The sequence below is a fragment of the Lissotriton helveticus genome, chromosome 11 (genome assembly GCF_964261635.1).
Source record: "Lissotriton helveticus chromosome 11, aLisHel1.1, whole genome shotgun sequence".
In the NCBI taxonomy this organism is placed as follows: Eukaryota; Metazoa; Chordata; class Amphibia; order Caudata; family Salamandridae; genus Lissotriton; species Lissotriton helveticus.
This window is the reverse complement of record NC_136072.1, coordinates 853,134,839-853,162,480: the sequence shown is the minus strand read 5'-3', so window position 1 is coordinate 853,162,480 and position 27,642 is coordinate 853,134,839. Positions and strand designations below refer to the sequence as shown.

The following is a 27,642-nucleotide window of genomic DNA, read 5'->3' as shown; positions in this document are numbered from 1 at the left end:
TGAGAAAGCAATGGAATTAAAAACGTCATAATAAGAAATGTTGTTGGATAAGTCAGAAAAACAAAAAGAGTCATTGATGACAAAAATGAATAACAATGAAAGCTGGAGAATAACAATAGCAATATCGAGTATAGCTGGAAGGACACAAGGACCTTGATAAGAAAAGGTGAGAAAAGCAAAGAAATTGATTACACCAAAGAAAAGAAAAATAGAAATGATTGAATAGGAGGAAAGAAGGAAGAGTAACAGCAAAGATAAAGAGGAAGTATAGTAAGATGACATACCTACAGAAAGAAGAATCAGGGAGACACGAGGGAGGGGGTGGAACCACATGGAACAGACGGCACATCCGGGGTCAGCCAAATAGAGAATCGAGTAGATACCACACTAAGGAGAAATGGATCTGTGGAGACGAAAAGTCATGAAGTTAGGATGAATACTAGAACAATCGAGAACGAGTTAAACCAAAGACGACAAAGAACAAATTAACATAAATTGAACCTGAAAAAGAACAATGTAACATATCTGATGATGATCTCAGAGAAATTCATTTTTCAGATAACCAACTATTATGAAGAATAGGATATAATCTGAGCATCTTGCAAAGAGGAAATACAAAGTCAAACACTGAATTAATGAGAGGGCCCTGAGGAATCCATAACAGTTGTTTTGCATGAGTTTATGAAGCTTTGTAGATGCAGCGGGTCTTCGTACATTGTTTTTCTGTTGTTGTATGTAACTTTGAATAAACAGGGATGGAAAAGGCTATACTGGGCTCCTATCCAGCGAAGATCTGCTCTCTTGCATCTGTTAGCAGTAGCTTGAGCATAGTCTTGTGCAAAAAATAAAGATGAGCCAGACCACGTAATTCTTGGAGAAGCTTTGACCGCCGCTAACACTTTCAATAAATCTGTGTATTCTAAGAAGTATAAGATGACTCCTCTTGGTCTTTGTGAAGATGAGGCATCAGATGGGACACTTCCCAATCTATGTGCTCTCTGAATGTTTAACAAAGTTCCCTCTGGCATATGAAGTAACGTAGGAAGAAATGATTTAAAAAAGGTAAGAGCATCTGAACCTTCAAGACCTTCTCCCAAGCCGCAAATTCGTAGATTATTTCGCCTGTCGCGATTTTCAAGATCCTCAACTTGTTTTTGAAGCGTTGAAACTTGAGAGTGAAGTTGAGAAACATTAACACAAGTTTCTTTAAAGGAGGAAACGCTGTGTTCAACTGCAGAGACTCTTGTTTCAAGTTGTGACCAATTGTCCGTTAAGACTTGCAGTTTGGCATTTATCTCTTTCATAAAGGGTCAGAGAGCTCTAATTTCCTCCAACAAAAGTTCCATGGACACTGGAGAAATTGATTTAGATGGTGAGGGAGGGTCCTTTTCTAGGCGCTTAGTTACGGATTTTCCCAGGGCTGTGGATGAAGGATCCATTGTTGATGCTAAGGTGTGGGATATGGATGTTAGAGAATCCTCCCACTTGGAAAATTCAGTAAAGATGTTTGAATTTTTTATAAAAGTCTGCTTAGGTTTAGAAGGCAGAGGATGATGAGACTTTGTCCTGCCCATAAAATGCGGCGAAAACACTTCCTTCTGGTATAGGTACGTTGAATGTTACACACGCTGAGAGAATAGACATCCAAGATGAGGAAAAATTTGAAGAAGAAAAACAATGCCACCTGTACAAAAATTACTTTGAAAATGGAGTGAGAAAGAATTTGTAATATGAGCATGTGAAGTAATGATTTACAAGTTGTACCTTTCACAGGTCAAAACTATGTATATGAGAAGAAATACTCGCTATGAGGAGAGTATCTGGTGTTCACAAAATGGCTGCCGTGGACATGTCTGCAAAGTTACCTCAGCGGAATATCAGATATTAGGTTAAAACTTAAAAGCCAGGCTTTAGAGCAGATTGTGACAGGTTGTCCCCCATTTCTGGTGCATTAAAAGCATATTGAGTCATTTATTGAATCTGTACTTGCGCTCAAGAGAAGCTCTGGGATCGCGGTGGTGAAACCGCGATGCCGCTAATAAACTTACATGCTCAGATAAAGGGGTTATTTTTCAATAAAAGGAGGTTACCAGGGTCACATTGCAATCAGTAGTCCCTTAGGCGTTCTCGGTTGTTGTCCTGCTTTGCAGCAGTCCGTCGGAACGTGTGAAATCTCCAAGACGAACCAGAGAGCTTCACCCGTGTGCATCCATGTTCTTCGGGCGCCTAGTCATGCCCTGTGTGTTGTGTTCTTGTGGTCGGGGGAGAGTGTGTCTGTGTGAGAGAGTGTGTATGCGTGATGACGTGTCTGTATGTGTGAGCATGTTTGTAAGTGGGAGTGAGTGACATGTGGTGAGTGCGAATGATGAGACTGAGTATCAGCAAATGAGTTTGCGTATGTGAAGAAGAGTGAATTAGAGAAAGAGTGACTCTGAGTAAGAGTGAGTGAGAATGAAGCAGTGTTAGGGAGTATGAGCAAGAATGTGAGTGAGTAAGAGTGAGCATAATGGAGTGATAATGAAATTATGAATAAGTGAGAATAAGAGTTAGTGAAAGTGAAACAGTATGAGCAAGTAAGAGTGAGAGCAAATCAGTGAGTGAGTGCAGGTGAGTTAGAATGAGTGTGCAAGAGTGAGTTTGATTGAGAAGTGAATGGAAGTGAGCATCAGGGAGAATGTGTTGTTATGCTTGCATGTCAGCAATTTGACTTGACATGGTCAAGGTCATTCTTGTCTTATAGAGAAATCGATAGTAAAATGCTGGCACAGGCATTCTAGAGACAATCCTTAAATATGGGGTACCACAAGTCCCACTTGCTGGCACTGGCACACAGGTGGTAAATCTTCGCAAGGGGCACATTGCCTGTGGCAAGATGCTGGTGCTGGCACATTGGGGATAATTTTTGGCATAAGGGAGGCCAACTGTGCATTTGGGGGAGGGTCATCCATGACAAAGTGCTGCCCTGACATACTAGAAGTAACGTTGGACATAAAGGTTTTATATAGCGTAAACTAGACCCGAAGGTATCAGAGCGCTGTACATGAGCACCACTTGTGTTACAGATGGACACATTTATATTTTTTGTAAGGCATACGGAGATTAAATGATTTGCCTAGAATCACAGGATGTTGAGCGTCCCTGCCGAGACTCGAACCTGGTTACCCAGCTTTGAGGTAGACCGCCTAACCGTTAGGCCACATCCTCTTCAAAGTTGAGCAATAGTATACGAATGGGAGCAATCGCAACATTCTGAAAGAGGCATACTGTATGTAATATTGGGGCTAAAGGGGCACCCATGACCAAATGCTGACTACTAGTAATGGAGGTGGACTTTGACAAATTCGCCACCTGTAGCACATTTTTATAAAACAAATATGAATGGAGTTGACTTATATTTATAAAACAAATAGGTCAACTCCTAGGGGACCATCAGGTTTCATTGGCTGAGAACATCATGAATGGAGGGCCTGAATAATTAATGAGTGTCTTTTCACAGCCTAAGGCTTTTTAGCAAATTTATGTGAAAACCATGCTTTAAAATGCATCTTTGGACCAAAGTTTATACAAAATGTTCCCAGGGGGAGACCGCACCCAATCTCTGCTTCACAGTGGACGTAAACATTCACTTCACTCACACACTACAATTTAGGTAAATATCGCCTTGAGTTCACATGTCAGTGAAGAGGTGTGGCACAGCGGCCAGGATGCCTGACTCCAGACCAAGGGGGCTCACGGTTCGATCCCTTGTGCCGGCAGTAGCTGGCTTAATCTTCTCGACGGCCCTTAGCACCTTGACACCCTTGGGTAATTGTTTGCGCTTTACAAATACTGGATTTTATTTCTGGATTTTCACCCTAATGTAGGCGATACCTAAAATGTACATTTGTCTCTTTTGTGTTTTATTAATCATGCAGTTATTGTTGAACTTCAGTGATGTTAATTATAGTGATGTCATTACGTTTAAGGTCATGTGACATCATTTCCTGGGAAGATTCGGGGTCTAAGGTCATATGATTTCACTGTCGTGATGTCACACAGGTCAAAGGGTATGTGATGTCACTTTCCCTATCCCCGGCATTTTGGTGGCTATGTTTATGAGATAAAAGCCATAATACAGTTGGTATGGGGGATGGAGAAGCTATCTGACTGAGAGACCTACCATCACAGGGGTGGCATGTCAGGAACTGCCATCCCATTTTATAAGGTTGCCCTCCAAAACGATTTTATAATAAATGTTTCAGACAGAAGGCAAGCCTAGATGGTCAAATAATAAGAAATGACCTTGAAATAATCACAATTTGTGAACTGTCATCATTAAAATAAACTTTCAAAATAGCGAACATACCTTTTTGTGAGCAAGAAGAAAGGATCAGTGAGAGTCCTCCTACATGGACAAGTTTCGGAATGATAATGAGACCGGAATATGAAATATGATACCAATGCTACACAAGTGCAATATATGCATGGAAATGTGATCCACATTCACAAAAAATGAGTAATTCCAAAAACGAATTTGTCTGTGAATTACGAAACAATTTTCTTGTGTTTCACAAATGACCGTATGTGGTCACTCAGTGGACTAATGTATACACTCCAGGGATCTGTGTTCGATGTTATAGACACAGGTTCAATTTCCAGCTGGCCAACTCAGAGTTTAATTCCTCCTAGGTTGATAAAGTAAGTACCATTGAATCAGGTAACATTAAATACCTGTTATTTCCCTTTAAGATGCCCCAGAGAAAAACACACACTTTATAAATTCAAATTGGGGCCTATTCACAAAGGTACATTTACATATGTAAATCTACTACTGTATCTAGGTGTAAATGTACACTTTGTTATAGTAACCATTTCCTGGGGTAAATTTACACCTAATTGGTAAAAATCTCCCTAGGGGGAAGTAAATGGAAAAGTATTAAATTTGAATATTCCTTTAAATGTTTTATTATAAAATATAAATGTTAAATAATTGTAAGTATGTATTATTGCATACAACTCATTAAAATACAATGCTAAGTAAAAATTAACTCATTAAATTAAATATGTATTAAATAATTAATCATTTAAAAAATATTTATTTAATTTCTAAATAAGACAGAAAATACAAAAATCCCACCCAGATTAATATTTAAATTTTAATTGAATATGTACTACATTTTGGTAAATATTATAGGGCCGATTACGATGTCGTTAGGAAACTGTACCGAACGAATTAGTTCCTGAATAGTTTCCAATCGAATCAGGTCCTGTGAGTCCGGACAACCGATTACGATGCTTCCCAACATCGTTCGGTTGGACTCGCATTGGCTTCAATGGGAGCCTGTGTTCCGAATGAGAACACAGACTCCCATGAAAAAAGAGATGGTTGGGGAAAACCTTGCACCCTGTGGCAGGACCCATGGTGCCTGCCACACTGTACATGGTTGGGAAGAGGGGTCCCTTGGGGACAGATTCCGGCAGCCGTTTTATCTCGAACAAACCAAATCGGAATGGCTGTCCTAATCGGTCATCGTAAACGCTCGCCCGGAAACCGTGTCCATAGAGCTGTCTGAAAGACACAGTCTATCCGGATGCCTTTCGCAACCAATTTGGTCTGCTCGAATGGTTTCCGGGCATCGTAATCGGTCATTGGGAATCCTGTACAATTTGTAGGTAAAAAGGGTACCGAATCGGAATCTGCAAAACCGAATTCCACCCGGAGCCTTTCCTAACGACATCATAATTGGACCCTGTGTGTTGATATAATTTATATGATTTTTATTTTTTACACAACTTTAAATGTTAAAATAATAAAATAAATATTTTAGATATGTACATTATTTTTACCATTAAACAAAATACATATTTGCATTTGAAAAGTGAAATTCTTTTAAATTAATTTAACATTATTTTCTATGGCATGTTTTTGTAAGTACTTGCCTATCATTATTTTCTATGGGAGTGTGTTACAGCGTCTGTGAGTTGCCATGTGTGGCACTTGACTTAATTGAATTTTGGGTGGAGTAAATGTACTACTGTGCTGTCACCATTAGTGCTGTAGTAACTTTAGAACTGAAGTTTGTGAACAGCAATGATCTCACTATTTGGTGGGTGGTTGTTTGTAGTAGCCTGGCCTTCCTTATTGCCCTGCTTACATGTTCCTAAATACCTCCCATTTTGTAGTAGATATATTCCACATTTTGCCACCACTTTCCCTAGTCCCTCGCATATTTACTACTAAGGGGCCGATTACGATGTCGTTCGGAAACTCTTCCGACCGAATTGGTTTTAGAATCATTTCCGATCGACTTGGGTTCTGCAAGTCCTACCAACAGATTACGATGCTTCCCAACATTATTCGGTCGGACTCGCTTTGACTTTAATGGGAGCCTGTGTACCGAATAGGAAAACAGGCTCCCATTGAAAAAAGGGGGGTTGGGGAAATCCATGCACCCTGTGATGGGCACACCATGGTGCCTACCACACTGTGCTTGGTTGGTAAGAAGGGTCCCTTAGGTACCAAACCGGAGAACTCTGGGTGAAGGGGGGCATTGCTACGGACCCCCAAAGTCAGACTCAAACAGCCATTTCATGTCCGGCAGACCGAATCGGAACGGCTGTCCGAATCGGTCACCCCAATCGTTCGTTCGAAAACTGTGTCCATAGACCTGTCCGTATCGGCTCAGAACGACTCGGGCTGTCCGAATACCTTTCGGAACCAATTCGGACACCCTGAATGGTTTACTTGCATCGTAAACAGTCATCCAGAAAGGTGTCCAAATCTGTCGGAAACATATGTTCCGAATCGGATTCGCTGAATCCGAATCCGGTTCAGAGCCTTTCCAGACAGCATCGTAATCAACCCCTAAATAGTAAGCTTATATGTGCAAGATCTCCCTATAGAGAAGATAGGAGAGGTACAAATCTCCTGCATTGGGTTTATCAATTACATTTTGTTATAGGCCAGTAGTACTATTGTCAGAACCTCTTTCAGATGTGATACGCAAGTGGTACTGGCCCAACTGTGGGGGTTGAAGACTTTTACTCCTGCTGACACGGCACCCAACCTAGAATGTATCCTGAGCAACTGATCCAAATACCTCTTCTGCACTTGGCTGTAAGTGATAGATGTGAGCAAGCAGTTTCAGGCTCCCTCAGGGAGGTGTGTAACAGATCAGAGAATAAAGCTCTTAACTCAAAAAGCATGCAGCAGCAGCAATAAATTAAGTTCCAGCCAAATACATACTTTTATAAGAAGTATTGTATTTCTAACGCTACTCATTTAAAGGAAGATTACGGCATTCTCAGACAATAACACAATATCCCTTAAAGTTGTTGCTCTAGTGTCTCAATGGTAAGTCCCTGTTCCACCCGTTCCTTGCCATGTGATCGGGTTATTCTCCTTTCATTGGTGGCCACAGCCAGGTACTGCTCACTAGGTCTTATTTCAAGAGTCTACCCTGACTCTTCAAATACAGTAAAAAATTTATTGGAACCATAGCTCTTTCACCAGCTAGTCCTCCAGGGCCCGGTAGGCCCATAACAAGTCTTATTACCTCTGGCAGGGAAGAAGCATGCAGTATTTTAGATGGTGCCTCATCCGTGGGCACTGTCAAGAGCTCTGGTCCTACTCTGGTGAGTCGCCTGCCCTCAGCAAGCCCAGGCTCTCTCCTTAGCCTAAAATGGTCATGCTCTGGCAGTGATCAGAGGTTTTTCCCCACTCCTCCTGCGAGGTAAGTTTCCATGCTCGCTACAGAGGTGGGGGGGATTGCCGATGCTCCTGATCTCGATCATGATGAGTTAGCAATACTCCCACTGTATCCTCAGTCAGTCCACAATGTCTAGTCAGTTACAGTTCTTGTTGCTTCTCATGACCTACAGGACACCGGTGCTCACAGTTCATTGGCTCCCGCACAATCCACATGGCATAGTTATTTCCGTAAGAGCTCCTGGCATACAGGGTTGCCACACCACTGCCACACAAGACATTTGGCCCTTTCCTCACGACAGTCCTTACTACAACAGCCCCTCCTGGCATCCAGGGAGGCTGCTAAGGTGTCGCCTAGGCTTCGGCCATGATCCCAAGGCACTTTTCCCATGGCGGCCCTTCCTGACTCATGGGGTCACTGCAGCACATGCTTCCGCCCTTAAACACAGCAATCTTTTTACATGGCTATCTCCATGGCTGCCCTCTCCTGGCGAACGAGAGTCACCATCTCAATCCCTCACAAAGGCATCTGTACAGCAGCCATCACATCAAAGCTGCCCCTGGGAGTACATTTGACAGGGCTCACCACTTGACCTCTCTCCCTCCACCACTCTACTCTTCTTCATAGGGCACACTGGTCTTTGCAAGGAGGCAGGAGCTGGCTAGCCAGGCTCCAGAGCAGCTGGTCTTGGTTTCCGTGGGTGATTTCCCCTCACCCAACAGAGAGTCTAGGAGGCCTTGGTCCCCAGTCCTGGTCACAGGCAGAAGTCTTCCAGCGCTTCCCCTCCTCACAAAGCCGGTCTGGCTGCATGACAGATGTGAATCCATTTTCAATGTAATTTAGGGTCTGGGTCTTTGAAGTTTTATGCTAAAGTCCTGTTTCTTTTGAACTACATATGTTTCCTCCCCTCTTCCTCTTGAAAAGCCATCTGTCAAAGCAAGAGAGACTCTAAAGCTGGCAGTCCAACAGAACAGGCCATTGGAATGACTGGAGTTCACACTTGGATGTCAGCCACAGTGATACGTGCATCAAAAGGTGAATCTTGGGCTCCTAGCCAAACTATGACCCCCTTATCAGCCCCATCTTCTTCCTCAGATGTGTCATGCCGCTTCCTAGTGATCGCTCACTGAATCAAAGAGGACCCTTTGAAGAATACAGGGGGAGATGCTCTCTCCTTTCTCCTGTGTGACCCACCCTGCTCACAGGAATTCAGCAATACAAAAACCTGTCCGGGGGGATTCCTCTGCCTCCTAATGTCTTCACCAGTCAGGACTGGGCCTCGCAAAATGGAACCCAGGGTCCTCCATTTAATGCAACATTACAGGCACACTTGCACTCAGACTATATATACATTTCGCACTGTCCAGCACTGTTACCTCCATAGGCACACATACACTTAGCACACACATTCATTCTGCAAGCCCTACTCACTTGCAGACACACCTACAGCCAGAACATGCATTCACCATGCACGCTCTGTGCAACACTATTTCCTTCATATACTGTACTTCTTGTAGGTTCACATTCACCCAGTAAATGTACACACCGTGCACGCACTGTATAGCACCTCACCTTCCACATACTTCACTCCTTATAATTACACATACACCCAGTACATGCCCTCATCATGCATGCACACATTGCACAGCACTGCTCTATCCCTGTATTGTAACCTTCCCAGTCACACATACAACCAGTGTAGAGTCACCGCTCCTGCCATGCACAGTAGTTCAGTCAGTCAGTCAAATTATCTTTATTCGGTTTTTTTTAAAAACCATACAAAGAGGTAAACAATAAAATACATTTCATACAAGATTTATCATAAAATACGTGATACAGATGTCTAACGACAATTTAAAATTTATAGTAAACAGTTTTAAAAAGAAAAATATGCATAGCATTTATAATTAATCTTGGCAGGCGGCTTTTGCCCCTGAGGCAGCTACCAAAAATTTAGCAACGCAGTAAGTAATGTGAGGGTTAGGTAGTAACTGTAAATAGAGTAAAGCCGGCCTCACCTGTGTGAAGCCGGCCTCCTTGAGGATTGGTAACAGGAATTTCTTCCTAGACTCTATATATAAACCGCAAAACATGACAAAATGCATTGTGTCCTGCACTGAGAATTGGTCACAGCTGCAGGGCGGGGCTGATTCTGGTTTCTGCCAATTTTGAAAAGAACCTAAATAATAATGCAACAAATTAAATCTAAATTTTGTTAAAAGAAACCTGTGAAAAGGAAGTGTGACATAGCCAAGGTAAGGTTCAAGTGAGGGTGTAGTAAGCAACAAACAATGATCCCTCACTGCCGGCTTTGCTAGTTCACTCTCTTCACGGCACATCTCCATCCTTCCTAAAAAAGACTTTTTAACCGAATCAAGATCTTGAATCCTAATGGACTCCGGAGTAGTAAAAAGCTCCGGGCGACCTATGTCGGCAAAAGCTTTTGCAAGATAGGCCAGCCAGGGAATTTTATTAGATCTGTCAAGGGACAGGACGTCGGTCAGGATCTTATGGTTTAATGGGAGTTCTTCATTCATCCATAATTTTAACCATAGAATCAGAGGGGCCATACGCAACTTATCCGAGAGAAACTGAAGGCCAACTTCTTTGTGTATAGAGTACGTCGGAGTGGACTGAGGTACAGAGAGCAGGGCTCTAATGAATCCATTCTCCGCTCTCTGTATTGGCTCTACGTTTGCGTACCCCCACAATGCGGAGCCATATAGTGCAATAGCCACGGATTTACTATTGTAGATTTTTATTATGGCTTCCATTGGCCTAGCTCCTAGCCTAGCAGCAAAACTCAGAATTGCTGAAGATGATCGAGTGACGGCCAACCTCTTAGCTCTAACCTGTGGTCCCCAGGTCCCTTTCTGGTCAAACAAAATGCCTAAATAGGGAAATGTGGATACCCTAGTGACCAGGTCCCCCCTACAAGTGAATGTTTTGGTTCTCTTCCTGCGACACTCTGAACCCACCACCATAGTGTGTGACTTGGTTACGTTTGTTTTGAGGTCTAGTTGGTCCATAAACGTGCCAAAAGCATTTAATAGGCGCTGAAGACCAACTCCCGTACGCGCGATCAGTACTGCGTCATCCGCGTATAGGAGTGCCGGGATCTTGGTAGCTCCTACACGCGGGACATCGGCTTCCTGCCCCTCCAGATGTGCCCCCAAGCCATTAATGTAGATGGTAAACAGTAAGGGGGCCAAAATACAGCCTTGCCTCACGCCCCTTAAGGATCTGAAGAGAGCGGTACACCTGCCCTCATTGGTCACTCGTACACTCGAGAAAAGTTCTTGGTGCAGGGAGGACATAAAGGTGACCAAAGCTTCATCTATGCCGATCTCCAACAAGATAGACCACAACTTGGTCCTATTGACCAGGTCAAAAGCCGAGGAGAGGTCCATGAATGCAAGATACAATGACCCCTCCTTGGCTATAGTGTATTTGGAAATGAGCAGGTGTAAATTAATGCACTGTTCGATGGTACCCTTTTTTTCCCTGAATCCATAGTAGTTCACATATAACTGATATAGGCCTAAGGGCGAGTTAAGGACACAGCAGTTGAACTTAAAAATGTGAGTGAGACAGGAAGGACTCACTCCAGTGACACTGGTTAAAAAAGATCCTGATCACTCCTACTGATCAATACACAGTATGCTACCACCACCACGATCATGCTGCTTAACAACTGGTGAAGGCAGTAAACTTCCACCATGATGAGGGTAGCTCTAGGGCCCCATCAAGACCGCAATTCGTGAGACAGGCCAATGTCATGGCACACACACATCATTCGTGTTTATCTATGACACAAAAATCAGCATTATGGAGCTAGACAACAGTTCAGTTGGGCACTCATGGTACACGTCCATTACCATGCTGAGGACCTTTCTGTCCCAACAACTACTCTCTGTACTATAAATTGTAGTTTGTGAAGAGGACCATGATAAGCTGCTTTTTCATAGTTCAAATAACGCACACCTGTCATCCAACCACAGGCTATCTAGAGTCTTAGCGCTACCATAAATATGCAATCGCACATTTCACTTAATTCTTGAAATTTTCCAAATAAAGAAATCTCTTGCCCTATACCCTCTAGCAAAATTGGGGTGTATTGCTACTTCCGTTACTTATTTATTCGACTATGCTTAATTGAAGTCGCTGTAGTGGAATGAACTTCACAATGGCCAATGTCTATTAAAACATACAAAAGTCTGACTTTGTGGATGTTCACCGCACTGATAATGTCACTTCCTATGACATTCCAAAAGGGACATTAATGTTCCCTTCCATGTGCCTTTTTTATCACTATGGAAATCCAGACACTTAACAGGTTTTTGAATTACTGTCACATGCTCCTGCCAAAATCTACATATCCTGGGCAGATTTACAGCTTCCTGCAGTAGATGCATCAGTCCACTGGAACACCAGACCTGAATCCTGTCTCTTGAATGGTTCTGCCTCACCTTTCTCATTTGCTTCACAGTAAGGGACCTGTACATTGCATTTCAGCAACTCCTGAGCCGAAAAAGGTTACCTTGCATGATACTAGTACATATCGGCCCTTGGAAACTCTTATTTTAATATGTTATGCTTTGTGCAACAGGCAAAAATGCAATTCTAAGAGTCGTCCCCAAAAACTTTAAGTAAAATTAGGTGTACAAGGGAACTGTCGATCTTGTGATTTTAAGCATCTGGTTCTGTGGAGACGTTTTGCCCGCAGATGGCACTTCTGGACAAATTCTGTTCTCGCTGTCGGAAATGTAACATTTAACTCTCATTTTTGTCAGAAATTTCTAGGAAAGAACTTCAAAAAATCCTGATGGGCAGGAACCAAAATGCACTGCTTGTTTTGAAAACTCATCACATTATACAATTTGTTTTCATTGAGATTCCAGAGACTATCCCTTTATTCAAGTCACACCCCATTTATTGATATATTTGTGGAGGTGTGGCCTGATTGTAGACATCATTTAATAAATAACCTACATTTATGAAGATCATTTTGATGACACTGTTGGAGCGGTATATAAAAAGCGGGGGTTCCGATTATTAGCTGACAAGCAGGAACTAGCTCTATCCACTGTAGACGCGTGAATGGTGGTGAATGACAGTAGAACTGAAATAATACGTTTCGGAAAATGCAAAAAAAGCTCCAAGGAGTCATTGTTTGAAGGATACATCATCTGGACTCTTCTGGCCTTTTGACCTCTATTAATTTCCACCTCGTCAGGGTTCTCTACAATGAATCTATATCATTCTCTTCACACTCAATGCAGATCTAACTACATACAAAAATGCCAATATTGTTCGCATGCCCAAAGGCATATTACCCACTCAGGCTTAGTAAAACATCCTTAATACATAAGTAAAGGCACTCACAGCACTAAAAGTGTACAAATATAAATGCAAGAGTATAAATTCATCAACAGGCGACCTCAACACGCAACAAAAGTAGGCAGGTATGCACACATTCCCTCATAATACAGAGATGTGAAAACCACAAAGAAATAGTCCAACTAATTTATGGAGAGGTAGCCTATTAGACACTAAAATATTCTCCATCGAGAATATCATCTGCTTACAAACCTCTGCTATCTAGATATAAGAAGCATACAAACAGGCACTACTCGAATGCAGACTAGGCAACAGCCACAGCAAGTGCACCCACCCTGGTGGAGTTACAAATATGATTGTGTTTATAAACAGCAGTGTGCAAGCAGAGACTATGAACTTTCAGAAAAAAAACGCTTGATATAAATAGACATCACATCATTCCATTCTAATCCTGATGCATTTCCAAGATTTGCAGACTCACGAGTAGCTCTAGGTCCAGAAACTGTGAGCGCGCAAACCTGTAACACATTGTCGTATTAATATTTCTAAATCTCAGAAATCCTTTCACTTGCTTAATCAATTTGCACATTAAACATATAAATCTTCACCTGAAATATTGACCTTATATGACACATACATTTACCAGTGTAGCACAACTGGATACTAAAGCCTGGTCCTAGGTCAGGTGAACTGCAACATTTGCCAATGTAGGTCCCTCCCTCGGATCAAAGTGCCTCACAGTCATTACTGGCGAGGCAAGAGGTAAGAAGGGCCTTTGATCAAAGTGCATTTAGAATCCTTTAACATATGGTCAGAGTGTCCACAAGGATGCACATTTTGGGCTGATTTAGTGGAGAGGAAATTCTGCTTTTTGGGATCACTAGATCCATTTCACAGAGATCAGGTGGTCAACATGTGTTTACTCTTCAGCAAAATGAGTACCACTATGAATGCTAATTGATCATGGGCTCTGTCTGACAATTGGCATGATAAACATTCAGTAATCACCATTCAGTTCTTGCAGGTGTGCACAATCTATAGGAGGGTAGAGCTATAGGCCTGGAGAGTTCAAGAAGCGGGTTAAAATGACTTGATGAAAAAGCTGAATGGCAGGCAAGACTTAACAAAAAGACAAAGGTTTTTAACATAGTCTGCAGCCTTGTACAGACAAAGGTATGTCTGATATATCTATTTATTGGTAGTAGGTTGTAGCAATGCTTTAGAGAGAGGCAGAATGTGTTCCTGTAGAAGTTCATCTTGGTGCACATGGGAGGCAGACAGGAGTAATCTTGATTTTGGTACTTAGAATGAGAGAGAGAGACACTTCAGCTCTCTCCCTTTCATGGTCACTGAGTCTGTATTAATCAAGTGAGCATATAGCCTTTCTGGCACGTTGTCATCTTTGAAGGTGGCCTTGTTGATATTCTGGGACACCACAAAATATGTATGTATGTATCTTCAGATATTTATTTTTCACACATCCTGCTGCAGAAGAATTGAGATCTGGTCAGAGAGTGAAAGATGGAAAAACAAGGGGTACAATCTTAAGTCATTTAAACTGAGGTAGGTAGAAAGCAGTTCTGTCTTACAGGATGGTATTGCTCTTAAAAGAGCTATGTCTTGCATTTCTGTCTGAATTGCAAACGAGAGTGAACAGTTTGGTGTTGCTGGAGATGCTGGTCCATACCCTAGGTGTTTAGAAAAAGAAGAACTGTCCTTTCCTGCTCGAATGTCTTTGCTTCTACTCAATCAATAGGCCCTGGTATAGAGGGGGGTGTCATCAACATGTATTGATGGAGCCAACCACGTAGTGAGAAGTTCAGGAGAAGTGAACAGAAGGGTGCATGAGTGGTCTGCAGTGGAAAAAGTATCAGTTATTCACTGTACTTTTTCGATGGCTTGCTGATGACTTACTTGAGGAGCCCTGCCTGGTTCTCCACTGACTGGGCAAGGAGTAAATTATTTGAAAAGGATGGTAGAGGTGAACAAAGGGGCATTATTGTTTAATGATGACTTCTGATTTGGTGTTCTTAATCTTGAAACGAATGCTGCAGATCAAATACTTCACAGCATTTATGAATCTGGAAACATCTGGCATTAGGCACCCCAAACAATTAGGTGGATTGCATGTGGTTGCCATGTTAATGACAAGATACACTGATGATCTTGAGAAAGTTATTTAAAGAAATCATTGATAGATTGAAACGTGTATGTGAAAGACCAGAACGGTGTGGGATGCAGCAGAAAATTGTGACCAAGCATGGACCAAGGTCCCCTAATTTGAGACACTGACACTGAACAATGAATACAGGAGGCTCAAATCAGACCTTGCAAATACAGGAAAGGTGTTGTGGAATGCAATTCTGAAAGCAGGAAACCAGTGTAGTTTGTAGTTTCTGATGGCTTTTTTCATCTACTGTTGTGATAATGTTGTCTCATACATACATACAATCCAGGAATTTTTATTTTCAGTAGAGCGTTCATTACTGATGTTTAGAATTATAATTGGATGTATTTTTCATAGAAGCACATGAATTTCTCGGTAGTGTGGGTGAACTAAAGGGGGCAATAGTGAATTTCATATAATTTTGGATCTACTTAGATATTGTTAATGAAGACATTTTAGAGGTCTACAGAGAACTCTTGGAATGAGAAGATGCATGAGGTGACACATTTGGCACAGAAGGTTTTGGGGATGGTCTGAAAGAGATTATATGGCTTTTACAGAATATCTGATTTTGAATGATTGTTGGTTGCTAGTGAGAGAGCTTTGAATTATGTGTTGCGGGTTCGCATAAGGACAAATAATTATTTGTTGTTTTAGCCCAGCGTCATGTGAAGCACAGGTTTTTCCAATTGTGGCAGAGCGGTACCTTCTAGGGTCAGAGACCAAGCTAGAAGAGAATGAGAATGGAACTACCTAGTTGGTTTGCAGATGAGAGGTGTCTGAAGGTGGTAAAGGGGAAGTTGGTGAGGAGGGAATTAACAAAAATCATAAGGTAATCCTCAATATATTTTACCTTTGACCTTAAGTAAGTTTTGCTCTGGATGGCTCCCTTTTTGTTTAATTTGTGGTAATTGGCTAAGTGAACAAAAATAGGTGGTCAAAACAGGGCAACAGAAGTGAGAGTGCGGGGCTAGGATGTATGGCAAAAGATGTGGGGTATGTATTGTGAGGGAGAGTAAATATGGTGCTGTTTTTGGGGAATACCTGTTGCTACCAGCAGAAAGTTTCTAACAGGGGCATGACTATAGCTTGACCAGCATTCCTGATTTTACTATTGATGAATGTCAGTTGTTGCCTGGTGAAGGTTCTCAAGAAGGACATCATTGCAGCATTGTCAACATGCTCATGTTCATTGGAATCCTCTTTTAGAGCTTTGTGCTTAACAGAAAATTGACAGCCAATGAGGGTTGCAACTTTACTGAGCAGTTCACAGCAAACAAGTTGGCAGAAAGTCAATGCCTGTGACAAATCTGTGTCTCTACGAGGTCGAGCGAAAATCAGGCCCACTTGTCCTACCCACAGACCTTCATCGGTATTTAATCACTAAGAAATGGAAAAAAATGAAACTGCAACTTTAAATGAAAATGATATCTAAAAAAATCCAAAGTGCTTATGAGCATTTGAGGAGAGGGTGTGTGTTTTTTTTTCTTGTAATCTGAGATCTCTGATGATGGACTTATGTTACCCGCTCTTCCCTTTCTCTTACACCTTACCTACTAAAGGAGGAGTGCTTGATTGGTAAGTGAACGCTATCCACAAGATGACAGGGTATTTGTTAGAGACAGCTGAACAGAAATATGTAGGGGCGAGTCTTTTTAAAAAAAAGCACAGTCAGAATCTCTGTATACTTTTAGTTTCTTTATGTTTTCATTATGACTCAGAAGGCTCTGTTTTTTTCCATTCTATCCTTTACCTTCTTCCTTGATTTCAAGTTCCAAAACAACGTTTAGCTTTTGGGCTTGTTTCTTTTCTTTCTGAACTTCACACTGTTTTTGTAATGTCTTCTTTTCTGTAAGATAAAGGGAGTTACAAAAAAACATATTTGAGCTGCCGATAACCACAGTGGAGACACAAGACCTTTGGGTTGTACGTCTTATCAAAATAATGTCTGTTCCAGGATTTCTAGGTCATATACATACACTTCATAGGCCAGCGGCCATCCTGCCTCTTATTGAACATGCCATGAATCTTTATATTTATCCTGTTCCCTTTAGTTGTATGCCAGAATAGCGGATACAGAAGGTACAGAAATATCATCTGACATACATGTTCTAAATAACATTTATAAAACTATCTTCCTGTTTGATGTACACTTTCTATTGGTAACTCAAGAGGGGAGATTTTTTGCAGATGATATGTAGGACACAATATGTATGTCAGACGATCTTCTAACGTTAATCTGGTACTAGGATTCCATTTGGTTAATGTTTGAAAGATAATGACTTTCCTATCAATCATACGAGTCTCGGCTAATATTGGTTACAGCATATGGTGATTGAGAAACCCAAATTCCTTACAATAATGGGCAGGTTCAATAGACATTAAGTTCCACTATCTCTCTTTAAACAGGTTGTTGTAGAAAACCTCAATCAAACATCAATCCTTTTAGTCTTCTCATTTTGCCATTTAGTTATAGACTGAATATGGGGGCCATGATTCCTTCCCATATTTTTGCTGCATCCTAAATTTATTTGCAGGTTAATTGTACTAATAAACCTTAGAGTCTTTATGGCTTGCCATGCATTGATGAGGATTCTCAACATACCACACGTTTCTTTCTTGAATCATGCTAGACCATTTGGTGACGGAATATTATAATTGATCATGACTCCCTTCAGTCTCCATGCATTAATCTTGCCCTTTTAACATTATGAGGTTGAAAAACAGATTCAATGAATGGGAAATCCTTTTTGACTCTGTAACATAATGGTCAGGAAGTCTATCGTCATGGGTTATACCAGGAGATCAAACATAGCTCCAAGCAGTTTGAATTCTTGCCAACGTTTCAGGATGATCACTACAGTCACAAAGCAGATCCATGTATTGCCAATGTATGAAAAAATATTTTATGTGGGAATCCTGAAATCTGGTATTGATTTGGCAGTCCTGGCTCTGTGTTGGATACTTCTATTTTACACCATGTTGTTGCCAGTATGTTTACTTGAACAGAGATGTATCCTCTCTCTTTTATACTACATAGGGAGTGCCTAATCATTTCAGCTAGTCCCTTCTGTCTCTGTTTTGACATTGTAGGGAAGGCAGACTGAACAAACCCTAAGTCTATTCTTCCCCACTGTTTCACCATGCATTGGGGACAGATTACAGTGATAATAACTAATTCCCTTGTGTATCTTTTGCATTATTAAACCATATAGTCGAGTATGATCTTTAGGAACCATCAACATTTTTAGATTCTAGTTTTTTGTTTCGTTCTTTAGTTGATGACCACATGTATGACCAAACAACCAGGGTGCTGTTTGTGGGGTGGCACAAGTCTTGGCAACAACCTGGGTTTTTAAAATTAAAATTATAGGATTTCTACTGAAGAACTTTAAAACATTTGCTACAATTAAAGAGACATTTCCTTAGCCAAGGTCTTCTCTACACCAAATCTTAAAATATGAAAGTTAGTATTTTTAAGTTTCTTGCTATTTATTAATCTGTATTAGAGGATGTTTACTCAATTTGTTACTTTACAGCCATGAGGTAAATTGTCCATTATTAATAAAGTGTAACTAGATTAATGTGTGTAATATGTTGCACTGCCTGTTGAGACTAATAGGGACAAAGAATACCATTAAACCACAATTGTAGAGAAATTAGGGTTCTTCTTTGAGGTTTCAATCAGCCCTAAATAAACATATGTGTAGGTATGAAAAGACAGACGATTCTTAGAAGAAACATGCAGGTGCTTAATTTCTTTGAAATGCATCAGAAAATGATGTATTGTTTTACTGATAGCCCAGAATATTCATGATCTCAATATATTGTAATGTACAAGTATTAAACCATATTGATTAGTTTTGGATGTTGTTCCTAATATGAAGGCATGCCTTACTCATGGCAATCTTAAACTCAGTATTGATTGTGGTGTGTACCAAAATCTATTAAAAGCTAATTACCTACAGATAAAGAGTAGTTTTCTCTAGGGGAAATGTCAATTAATATACAATAGGAAAATCTAATGTTTAAATGTTATATCATTTTTTTAACCTTCTCTGTTGAGATATGTAGGTGGCTTTCAATCCTGTGTCACAAATAGTCTTTGGGTGTGCTAGACTTGTGATTCACTTAAGAGCAATCATTGAGAGAAACCACAGGCAGAGAAGAAGCTGCTGAACCTAATGTGCAATATGCTAGATCATTTATTTCGCCTTATGTTACTACTAATATAATTTGTAATTCTAATTGAGAACATAAGTGCCACAAATTCTCAAGGTGCACACGTTAGATCTGATCTTCATCCAGATGATTCAATATTATCCAGCTTTGAGTACTTGTTCAAAGCTGTTAAAAAGGTACTTTTATTAGGCTGCCTGATGCATACTTCAACGAGCCAATATCTCCTAGAGTTTAGTGGTGTTCCTGTGGATCTTAGAATTGTGATATGACTTATAACTGGCATTACGAGTCACACTGGAATTAAGAAGTCACTCTTAATGAGGGCTAAAGTAGTCTTTTTACATGTCAAAATAACCAGAACTGACCTGTACCTACTAAAGCATGCATACTGATGCAACCTATAGATCCAGTGTCTCCACTGTCATGCTTAGAAGACAACAGACATAAAAAATAAGAAAATCATTTAACTTCATAAGAAACATTTTCATCTATTATTTGATCCATAATTTTCAAATTTAGATTTGCTTTTGTTCCTTTATCTTTTCATTTTTATTTTCTCCTCTTATGGTTTTCTGTCTTCCCATGATTTGCATGCTGGGATACCGCACGATGCCTATCCCCTTTCCAATTAAATCATATCTGGGAAAGGGACGCTTCACTCTGTGGCATAATATCAGAGATATATATTTCTTTCATTGGCATTTTCTTTCTGCTACCTTCTTTCTTATTTTCTGTTTCAGTATACAGTGCATCATGACAATGATGAATATGAAAAAAAATCTTTAACTAGAACCTGTTCTTGTTGGCAACTGTAACCTCAACTAATGGAAATAGCTGGAATCCTTCATCAAACTTCTCCCTCCTGGCTTTCTCTCATTTTCAGATCTCACCACCTGGATCCGATATTGCACCTTTAACTGTTGCAGGCAGTGGAGTGGGTTTCCAGCAAACTCAGAATGGTCAACCGAATGGTCAACCGAAGGAATACGACTCAGGAAATGAGGAATGCTCTCCACAATCCATTCAGGTGGGAGCCTCTATGTCGAAGGATACTGAAACTGAGAGTCCGGGCTCTGAAGACTTTAACCATACACTCTCACCTGGGAAGGATAAAATAGTCCACAGTGACAGCATCTCTGACTCAGGGAATTCCTCTGCCAGCTGCTTTTCTCAGTCCAAAGTGGCACCTGTGGAAAATCTTTGTACCAAGGTTGTGAACCAAGAGGATAGGTAAGTTCCTGGCTAGCATCAGGGAAGATATTCTCAATAACAATCCTTTGCATGTTCGATAGCCATGAGGGCCTCTAGAATATTGGTTGCTCATGTGGGTAAAATGCCAGAATTATTGTTCAAAGTTCAATTGCGGGCTAATAGTTCTTTCAAACATATTAGACTTACAATCGGAATCTGTGAGGAGTTGCATTGCAATGAAAGTAGCACATCCATAAAACCACTATATGATTATGTGCCTTTTCCGTTGAGAACAAATGGCTATTACCCACTACATAATATAGTGTGACAAAAGTATAGCTAGTGTGTTTAGAAATGTATGTTTCATATGCCAAGAAAATGAAACATCATGACCAAACATTCATAGTGACATGACTCACATTTCTAAGATAGGGATTTAGAGCAACCAAACATAATAACTGGAAACATTTTATAACATATTCATGTGCTAGGTTACAGATAAAGGAATCATATAACTATAATATTAATTTACCTGTGATGAAAAATGGTAATTGATCCTTCTAGGAATTGCTTTATAGTCTTAAATATGTCGCTAATTTTCATTTTTACAAGGCCAACAACAACTAGATCTCCTATAGGTATTCTGGTACAATCTAATACATTTAAACACCTTTACTGTAGTATGTTTTACAGCAAAAATATAGACTGTGATTATCTATTGTTGCATTTTCTCCTAATATTCTAGAGATGGTTTACCAGTTAATCATGGACATGGTAACATCTAGCACACACGGTAATCAGTTAGTTGTCACTATAGGTTTGTGTTGGGAGGGTAGCATTTGGAGGCATGTGTCAGACTGACCACCTCACAATAGTGCTTTTAGAATTTAGTTGATTAAAGTTTAAACTTGTAGAACATTGTTTGAATTGCTTGATTCCTCATTATGTTTAACCTTTAGACCACTGGGAGTTTATCACAGATAACTGAAGGTTTCAAGAGACTTCAAGGTTTACCCCCCCTAGCACACTCTGCATTGCCGAATAATGTAGCAGATGTTTTCCTTTGTGCTTTGTGTGTAAATTAATATTCCTTAAGGACAGATTATTGATTTAAATCAATTTTATAGTAAAGGTTTAGCATTCTTTACACACAGAGCATTTCTTTGGTGTGCATGCATGCTGTGTGTGATTGGAAAAAAAGACCCCCATGTTCATAGGATGTCTCATCACCATTAACAGGCTTGGCTAAAGTTAAAGATGAATGATCAGTGGTCAGTAGTGTTCCTCTGATTTTGCTATACAATGGTTATATGGACGTTTTGTTCTCCTTGGTCATCTTTCTGTCCTGGTTTAAAACTATCATACATTCTTTGTTCATAGCATACTTACATTCATTTCTCCAGCAATTGTCTCTCAAAAATGCCCTTTTCTATGTTGTCTTATATGTAAATGCATTATATGTAGATGGACATTTTTAGAAAGGGACAGGACGTAAGATCATCTTAATATGCAGCACCCCTTGTGCAATAAAAATTATTCTGGCTGCTATCTTTCTTCACTCTTGTACATGATAGCTTATTCAGCAGGGTGAAATTTAGATGTTACGGTATTCACATCTTGCACACAATTAAAGCTTACCTTCCCAGATCTACCATAGTCAGAAGTGTTAACTGTTAAAAGCCATACCAACTATCACATTGACTTGTGGAAAAGAGATGTGCTCTGAATTACTGAATTAAATGGAGTTGTTGACCTGCACAGAGTGGCGTAGTAGCATAATATCAGAAAACCATGGAAAAAAAAAATATTCATTTCTGCCAATAGAGGCACTTTTATATGCCGCAGAACATGCCCGATGATTTTGAAAACTGAACATGTTTTCACAAAATATATTTCACACTTATTGGAACAGTATCTAAACCGTAAGCCATTTATAGAAAACTCCATTTCATAACTTGGGTAAAGGTTAGGAGCATTTCAGTAGTGTGGTAATATGTTTAACCAGTTTTCAGTGAGCGAATAATTAGTCCACACCATCATTAAATCTCTCTAGCTGCCTATTAGATTGCGCATGATAGCCTAGCGGTCACAGAAAGTTACTCATGTATAAAGTAATTTTCTTCAAGAACAGTCTGTATTTTTTCCTGACTATTGTACACAAATAACTGGAATATGATGAACAAAGTGAAAAAGCATTCTAGGAGGAATTAATATTGGGTTTGGAACATATAGATTGATTTCTATAAACAGTAATTTATTTACACCAAGCTCATACATCTAACTAATATGGTTGTGTTGATGGTCCATCTAGTTCAAGCAGCTAGGAAAAAAATGCTCTGTATGAACAGCTAAAGAAAGTGGGTTGGGAAACTTTATGATAATGGTAAAAGAGTCCCTGGGTTTAGGGTCCTGAACAAAACTAATCTGCATTATCTAGGAATGTTTCTAAGAGGAGAATAACTGAGGAAGGTAGAATGCATTGGTTGACTCCTGTTGCAAAGTTATTTGGGGGACATTGCATTGCTGTTATGCCTTGGTTAGACAGTGTTTTTGTAGGTGATCTTAGATTGTATGATCACCCAGTGTAAAGAAGGCATACCTCAGGAGCTGTAACCCCTTGGTCCCAACCAGGTTAAAGTGCAAACACATTTCCTATCCCTCAGTGTCTAGTGACAACTCCCTTCCTGACAGATGCGAAATCCACACTGAACACGCAGTCAGCCATACTGAACAATCATCCAGGGTAAAATAAATGCTGAGGAAAAGGAAAGTTTAGTATCATAGTGCCTTTACCACAAATGTAAAACTATTTACCACCTTTTAGAGGACTTGATACTAATGATAGTCAATATATTGTCTACTAGAATATAACTACTAGAATATACCTTTCTGCCACTTTGAACTTTATAATTGCACTCTATTTATAAATAAATATAATCTTTTACTTTTGCACTTATTCACATTGTTAGCACAAACATCTGACAACTGAAGATGGAAGAGAGTGGCAAAATGTAACACTTTGTATAAAGTATGCTTCTGTGACTTGCTGTGCTGAAATATTATGCCTGATGGGGATTATTTTCAGGCTGCAAGTAAAGGTCAAGAAGCAATATAGTGATTAAAACTGCAGGCACTTTCTCTATTTATTTATCATATAGCTATAGGTTTTTTCTCTTTTCTAAGCCCTGGCTAAATGTCCATTATGCTGGCGTAATCTTGCGTAATTTCACAAACTTCCCATCATGCTTATTACATGAAATTCACACATTTACACCATAATTCTTCTCAGTACAATGTTTGTGAGGATGTACGGGAACAACGTGAACAAAAAGAATGTGAGAGTCTGTTATTCACAGCATTTGCGGTTTTCCACAATTTTTTCAACAAAAAATGCATCATAATTATGCAAAAACAAATGATGTAATTTTGTACACACAGGCTGTTTTAGGACTAGATGGAAACGGGTGGAGGGGCACATGTATTTTTGATGGTTTACCATTGCTTGGAAAGAGCCCTCCATCAATCTCAAGGTATTTTGTTTGTATTAAATAATCAGTTTGCTAGCCCACAGCTTTGACATAAAATGTAGTTTGTAGATGAAACACGAGTAAAATATTTACTTTCTGGACATCAACATTTTGATTGCTTAGTACTTATTTAAATTTCAGAAGTGTATTTTGTTTGGATTCTTTAGACTACCATGAAGCCACGGTGCTAGTAACTAGTCACCTTTGTAAATTCACTTGCTACTCTGCTTCATGGTAAATGTTGTTGGATTTGCAGCTTTTTTCTTCACAAAGTAAAAATGTGCGCAAAGGATCTTTGTTAAAGATGAAATAAAAATACTGTCCCTTTGTCACATGTTATCTACCCCGAAGTATTTTGATATGTGTATCCTTAAAGATCAACACTTGCAACGCAAACATCATCTGGCTCCTTTTCATAACACACTTCTTTAAGGCAAATGCTGCTCATACAGTCTATCAACAAGGGCCTCCTTACCCCAGCTTCCATATTGTTGTATCTCAAGATGTTGCTTCACCTCTTCATGTCTTTATAGGATAGCAGGATCAAGTAAAATAAAGTGCACCCAACTATTTACTCAGCTTCTCCTAACAAAATGCAAGATAAATTGGTTAATCCAATGTTTGTTTTTCCTGCCTTTGCAAACTTCATGTGTAATGTTGATTGCTGTTGATGCACACCAACCGCACTTACTGAGTGTATTGATTGCAGTGGATAACATTTGCAAAATATTTCTTTTATGTTTAGTATTTTTATTAAGAAAGATAAATATTATACTCAACTTGGCAAGCAATTTAATAATAGTGCATTATAAAATAAGAAAACAAATAATTTCCAATGTTCAACTCCAGGGATAAAGGATTTTACGCTTGTCATATGGGACAAAATTACCGACAGAAAACCTGAAAAGTTAAGACGAAAGAGAAAAGAAGAAAGGGAAGAGGGGTGAGAGAAAAGAAAGAGAAGAAGAAAATAGAATAAGAAAAGTATTTAGTGATTAAGCAATCTAATCATTGTGGTTTCAAATCAATACCAAAGACTTAGAGAGAAAAAGCAACATGGTAAATATACAACCTTGATAGGAACAAGAATTTAGCAAAATCTTGCAGTTAATTAGAGTTACAACATGCATGTATGGACAAATATCTAGTAAGTGGTTTCCACAGTGTTTCCCGTTTAACAAATAGTAAAGTAGATGGTAAATTATGCTGATCCAAACTGTGGTTATGACACCCTAGGTTCCTCCACTGTTGTAGAGTAATAGTGTCCGTAGACTTTCAGTGAGAAGTGATTACCTGAAAAACAATTCCGATAAACAGGTCTACTTATTTGCCACACATTTTTTCATGAGACCAGAGATTAACCAAGCTATCTATAAATAAAGCAGTTATGGAAAATGGACACCTACTACCCATAATGATAGTTATACGTGACCACATTTGATCCCAAAACTGAGACAGCTTAATACCTTGAAAAAAACATATGTAACTAGGTTCCAGAGATTGTGTTACAATGCCAACATATATCTTGTTGAAGCAGTGTAAGTTTAAAAAGATGTACAGTAGTAGAATAGAGCCTATTATAAACATAATATAAAGTTTGAGTAAGGTCAGCAGTGCCTGGGTTGTTGTAAATTGTATCCCATATTTTCTCCCAAAAAGTTGTGGACCATTTCGTTTGCAAATCAAATTCCCAGGTAAGTTTCATTTTAAATTCAGGTCTGTCTGATGGAAAAATTTTCAGTGTTTTATAAATCAGAGCAGCTGTGGAGGGGGTGGTTATGGATCTGGGGATAATCTGCGCACCATGATCTTGAGTGGGAGAGGATAAAATGGAACTAGGTGTGGCTGTGAGCAAAGTTTCCAAATACTGATACTGTTTCATACACTTAGATGGTAAGTGAAAGGATTGGAAAAGATTATCAAAAGAAATAATTACACTTGTATGTAGAAGCAATGGAGAGATTGTAAGCAGTTTCTACTAGAAGATTCCCGACAAAACAGTGATTTACCTTTCTTTAAAAGCCACGTGTTATACCAAATAGGACTTTCAACAAAGTGTTTGTAAGAGGATGGATGAGCAGTCAGATATGGCATGAATAAGGAACCAAAGGGAATGATAAGTGAGGGTATCCAATACTAAGGATGGCGAGACATATAAAGAATGTGCTTGTGAGAAAAGGGGGATAACATAACAAATTCCAATATGTACCACAATTTAGATTGCGTGTCAGGATGATCATAAAAATAACCCAGACATTGCTTAATGCCAAATGCTTTATGATAAAGGGTAAAATCAGGGAAGTTAACTCCCCATTAATCAATCAATCAGCATTTGTAAAGCATAGCACTGTCACCCCTAGGGGTATCTGGGCTCTGTGGGCCCGATTCACAGAATGAACTTAAGACTAAATCCTAAACTTACTACTTTTGGGATTCACAGAGTGAACTTACTACTTTCGGGATTCACAGAAGGAATTTACTACTTTCGGTATTCACAGAATAGATTTAGGACTACTAACTTTACGTCCGCACTCGGGCCGGAAATTCCGGCCCGGAGGCGGAGTTTCCTGCCCGGAGTCAGAGCTTCCGTCTTGGGGGCGGAGCGTGTGGCCCGGAGGCAGAGCTCTGCCCATGGGAACGCGTTTGACAGCGGTAAATAATTCTTTAGTCAGAAGTGGTTGTTCAAGGCAAACACAATAGGATGATGCTGACATTTTTCAGACATTCACCCCCAGTCACTATTAGATCTGGGTTAAATCCATCATCATTCTTTTGCTCACTTCACCACCCCAGTTCAGACCCAGCCATATGCATATCAGTCTTAACCCTGCTGCTCATGAGAATAGTCCAGCCCGAACTTCCAAGCCAGATCCTCCCTGGACCAGAAAATAGAATTCTGGGACCAGTTTCGGGGTAACACCCCTCATTAGCCAGGCTTGCTTGAATCCACTGGCAAAGTGAGCAAGTAACCCACTTCTGGGCAAACCCTGCCAATTTAGGGTGAACAAAGCAAAGACAATAAGATGATGGATGGAGCACTGAAACTTTTAGACACTCACCCCCAGTAACTTCTAGATCTGGGTTAGATCCATCCTCGTTCTTTTGCTCACTTTGCCACCCCAGTTCAGACCCAGCAATATGCAAATCAATCTTGACCCCACTCCTAATGGGAACAGTCCAGTCCAGTTGTAGTGTTTTCTTTGTTTGCTTGTGGCTTGAACTAAACCATGACAGTCTAATTTAAACTAGGGTGTGCTGTTGTTTCCTATAGCCTGAACTCATCCATGCACTTGTCGTAGTGCTTTGCTGGCAAATTAGGGTACAAGTTAATAATAGTTTAACAATTTAACAACATCAAAGGATTGGTTGCCTTTGCGTTACGCAAGGTGACTGACGTAAGGACCGAACAATCTTTAAATTAACTTTATCAAGCCACGTAAGGCCACTTTGCAAGGCCCAGCATTGCATGGTAAATCTGGAGTAATGCAAGACAATGCAAGTTGCTGCCTTGCAGTACTCTGCGATGGGAAGGCATTAAATGGATGTA

The 27,642-nt window shown here is 40.0% G+C and overlaps 1 protein-coding gene across 1 annotated transcript in view; it reads left to right on the top strand.

The window, feature by feature from the left end:
* Positions 1–27,642, top strand: part of SRRM4 (serine/arginine repetitive matrix 4) — a 251,361-nt gene that overhangs the window by 208,237 nt on the left and 15,482 nt on the right. The window contains exon 9 of the mRNA XM_078667089.1: positions 20,261–20,607. Within this exon, the coding sequence (XP_078523215.1) occupies positions 20,261–20,607 (347 nt within the window). The remainder of the gene's footprint in view (positions 1–20,260; positions 20,608–27,642) is intronic.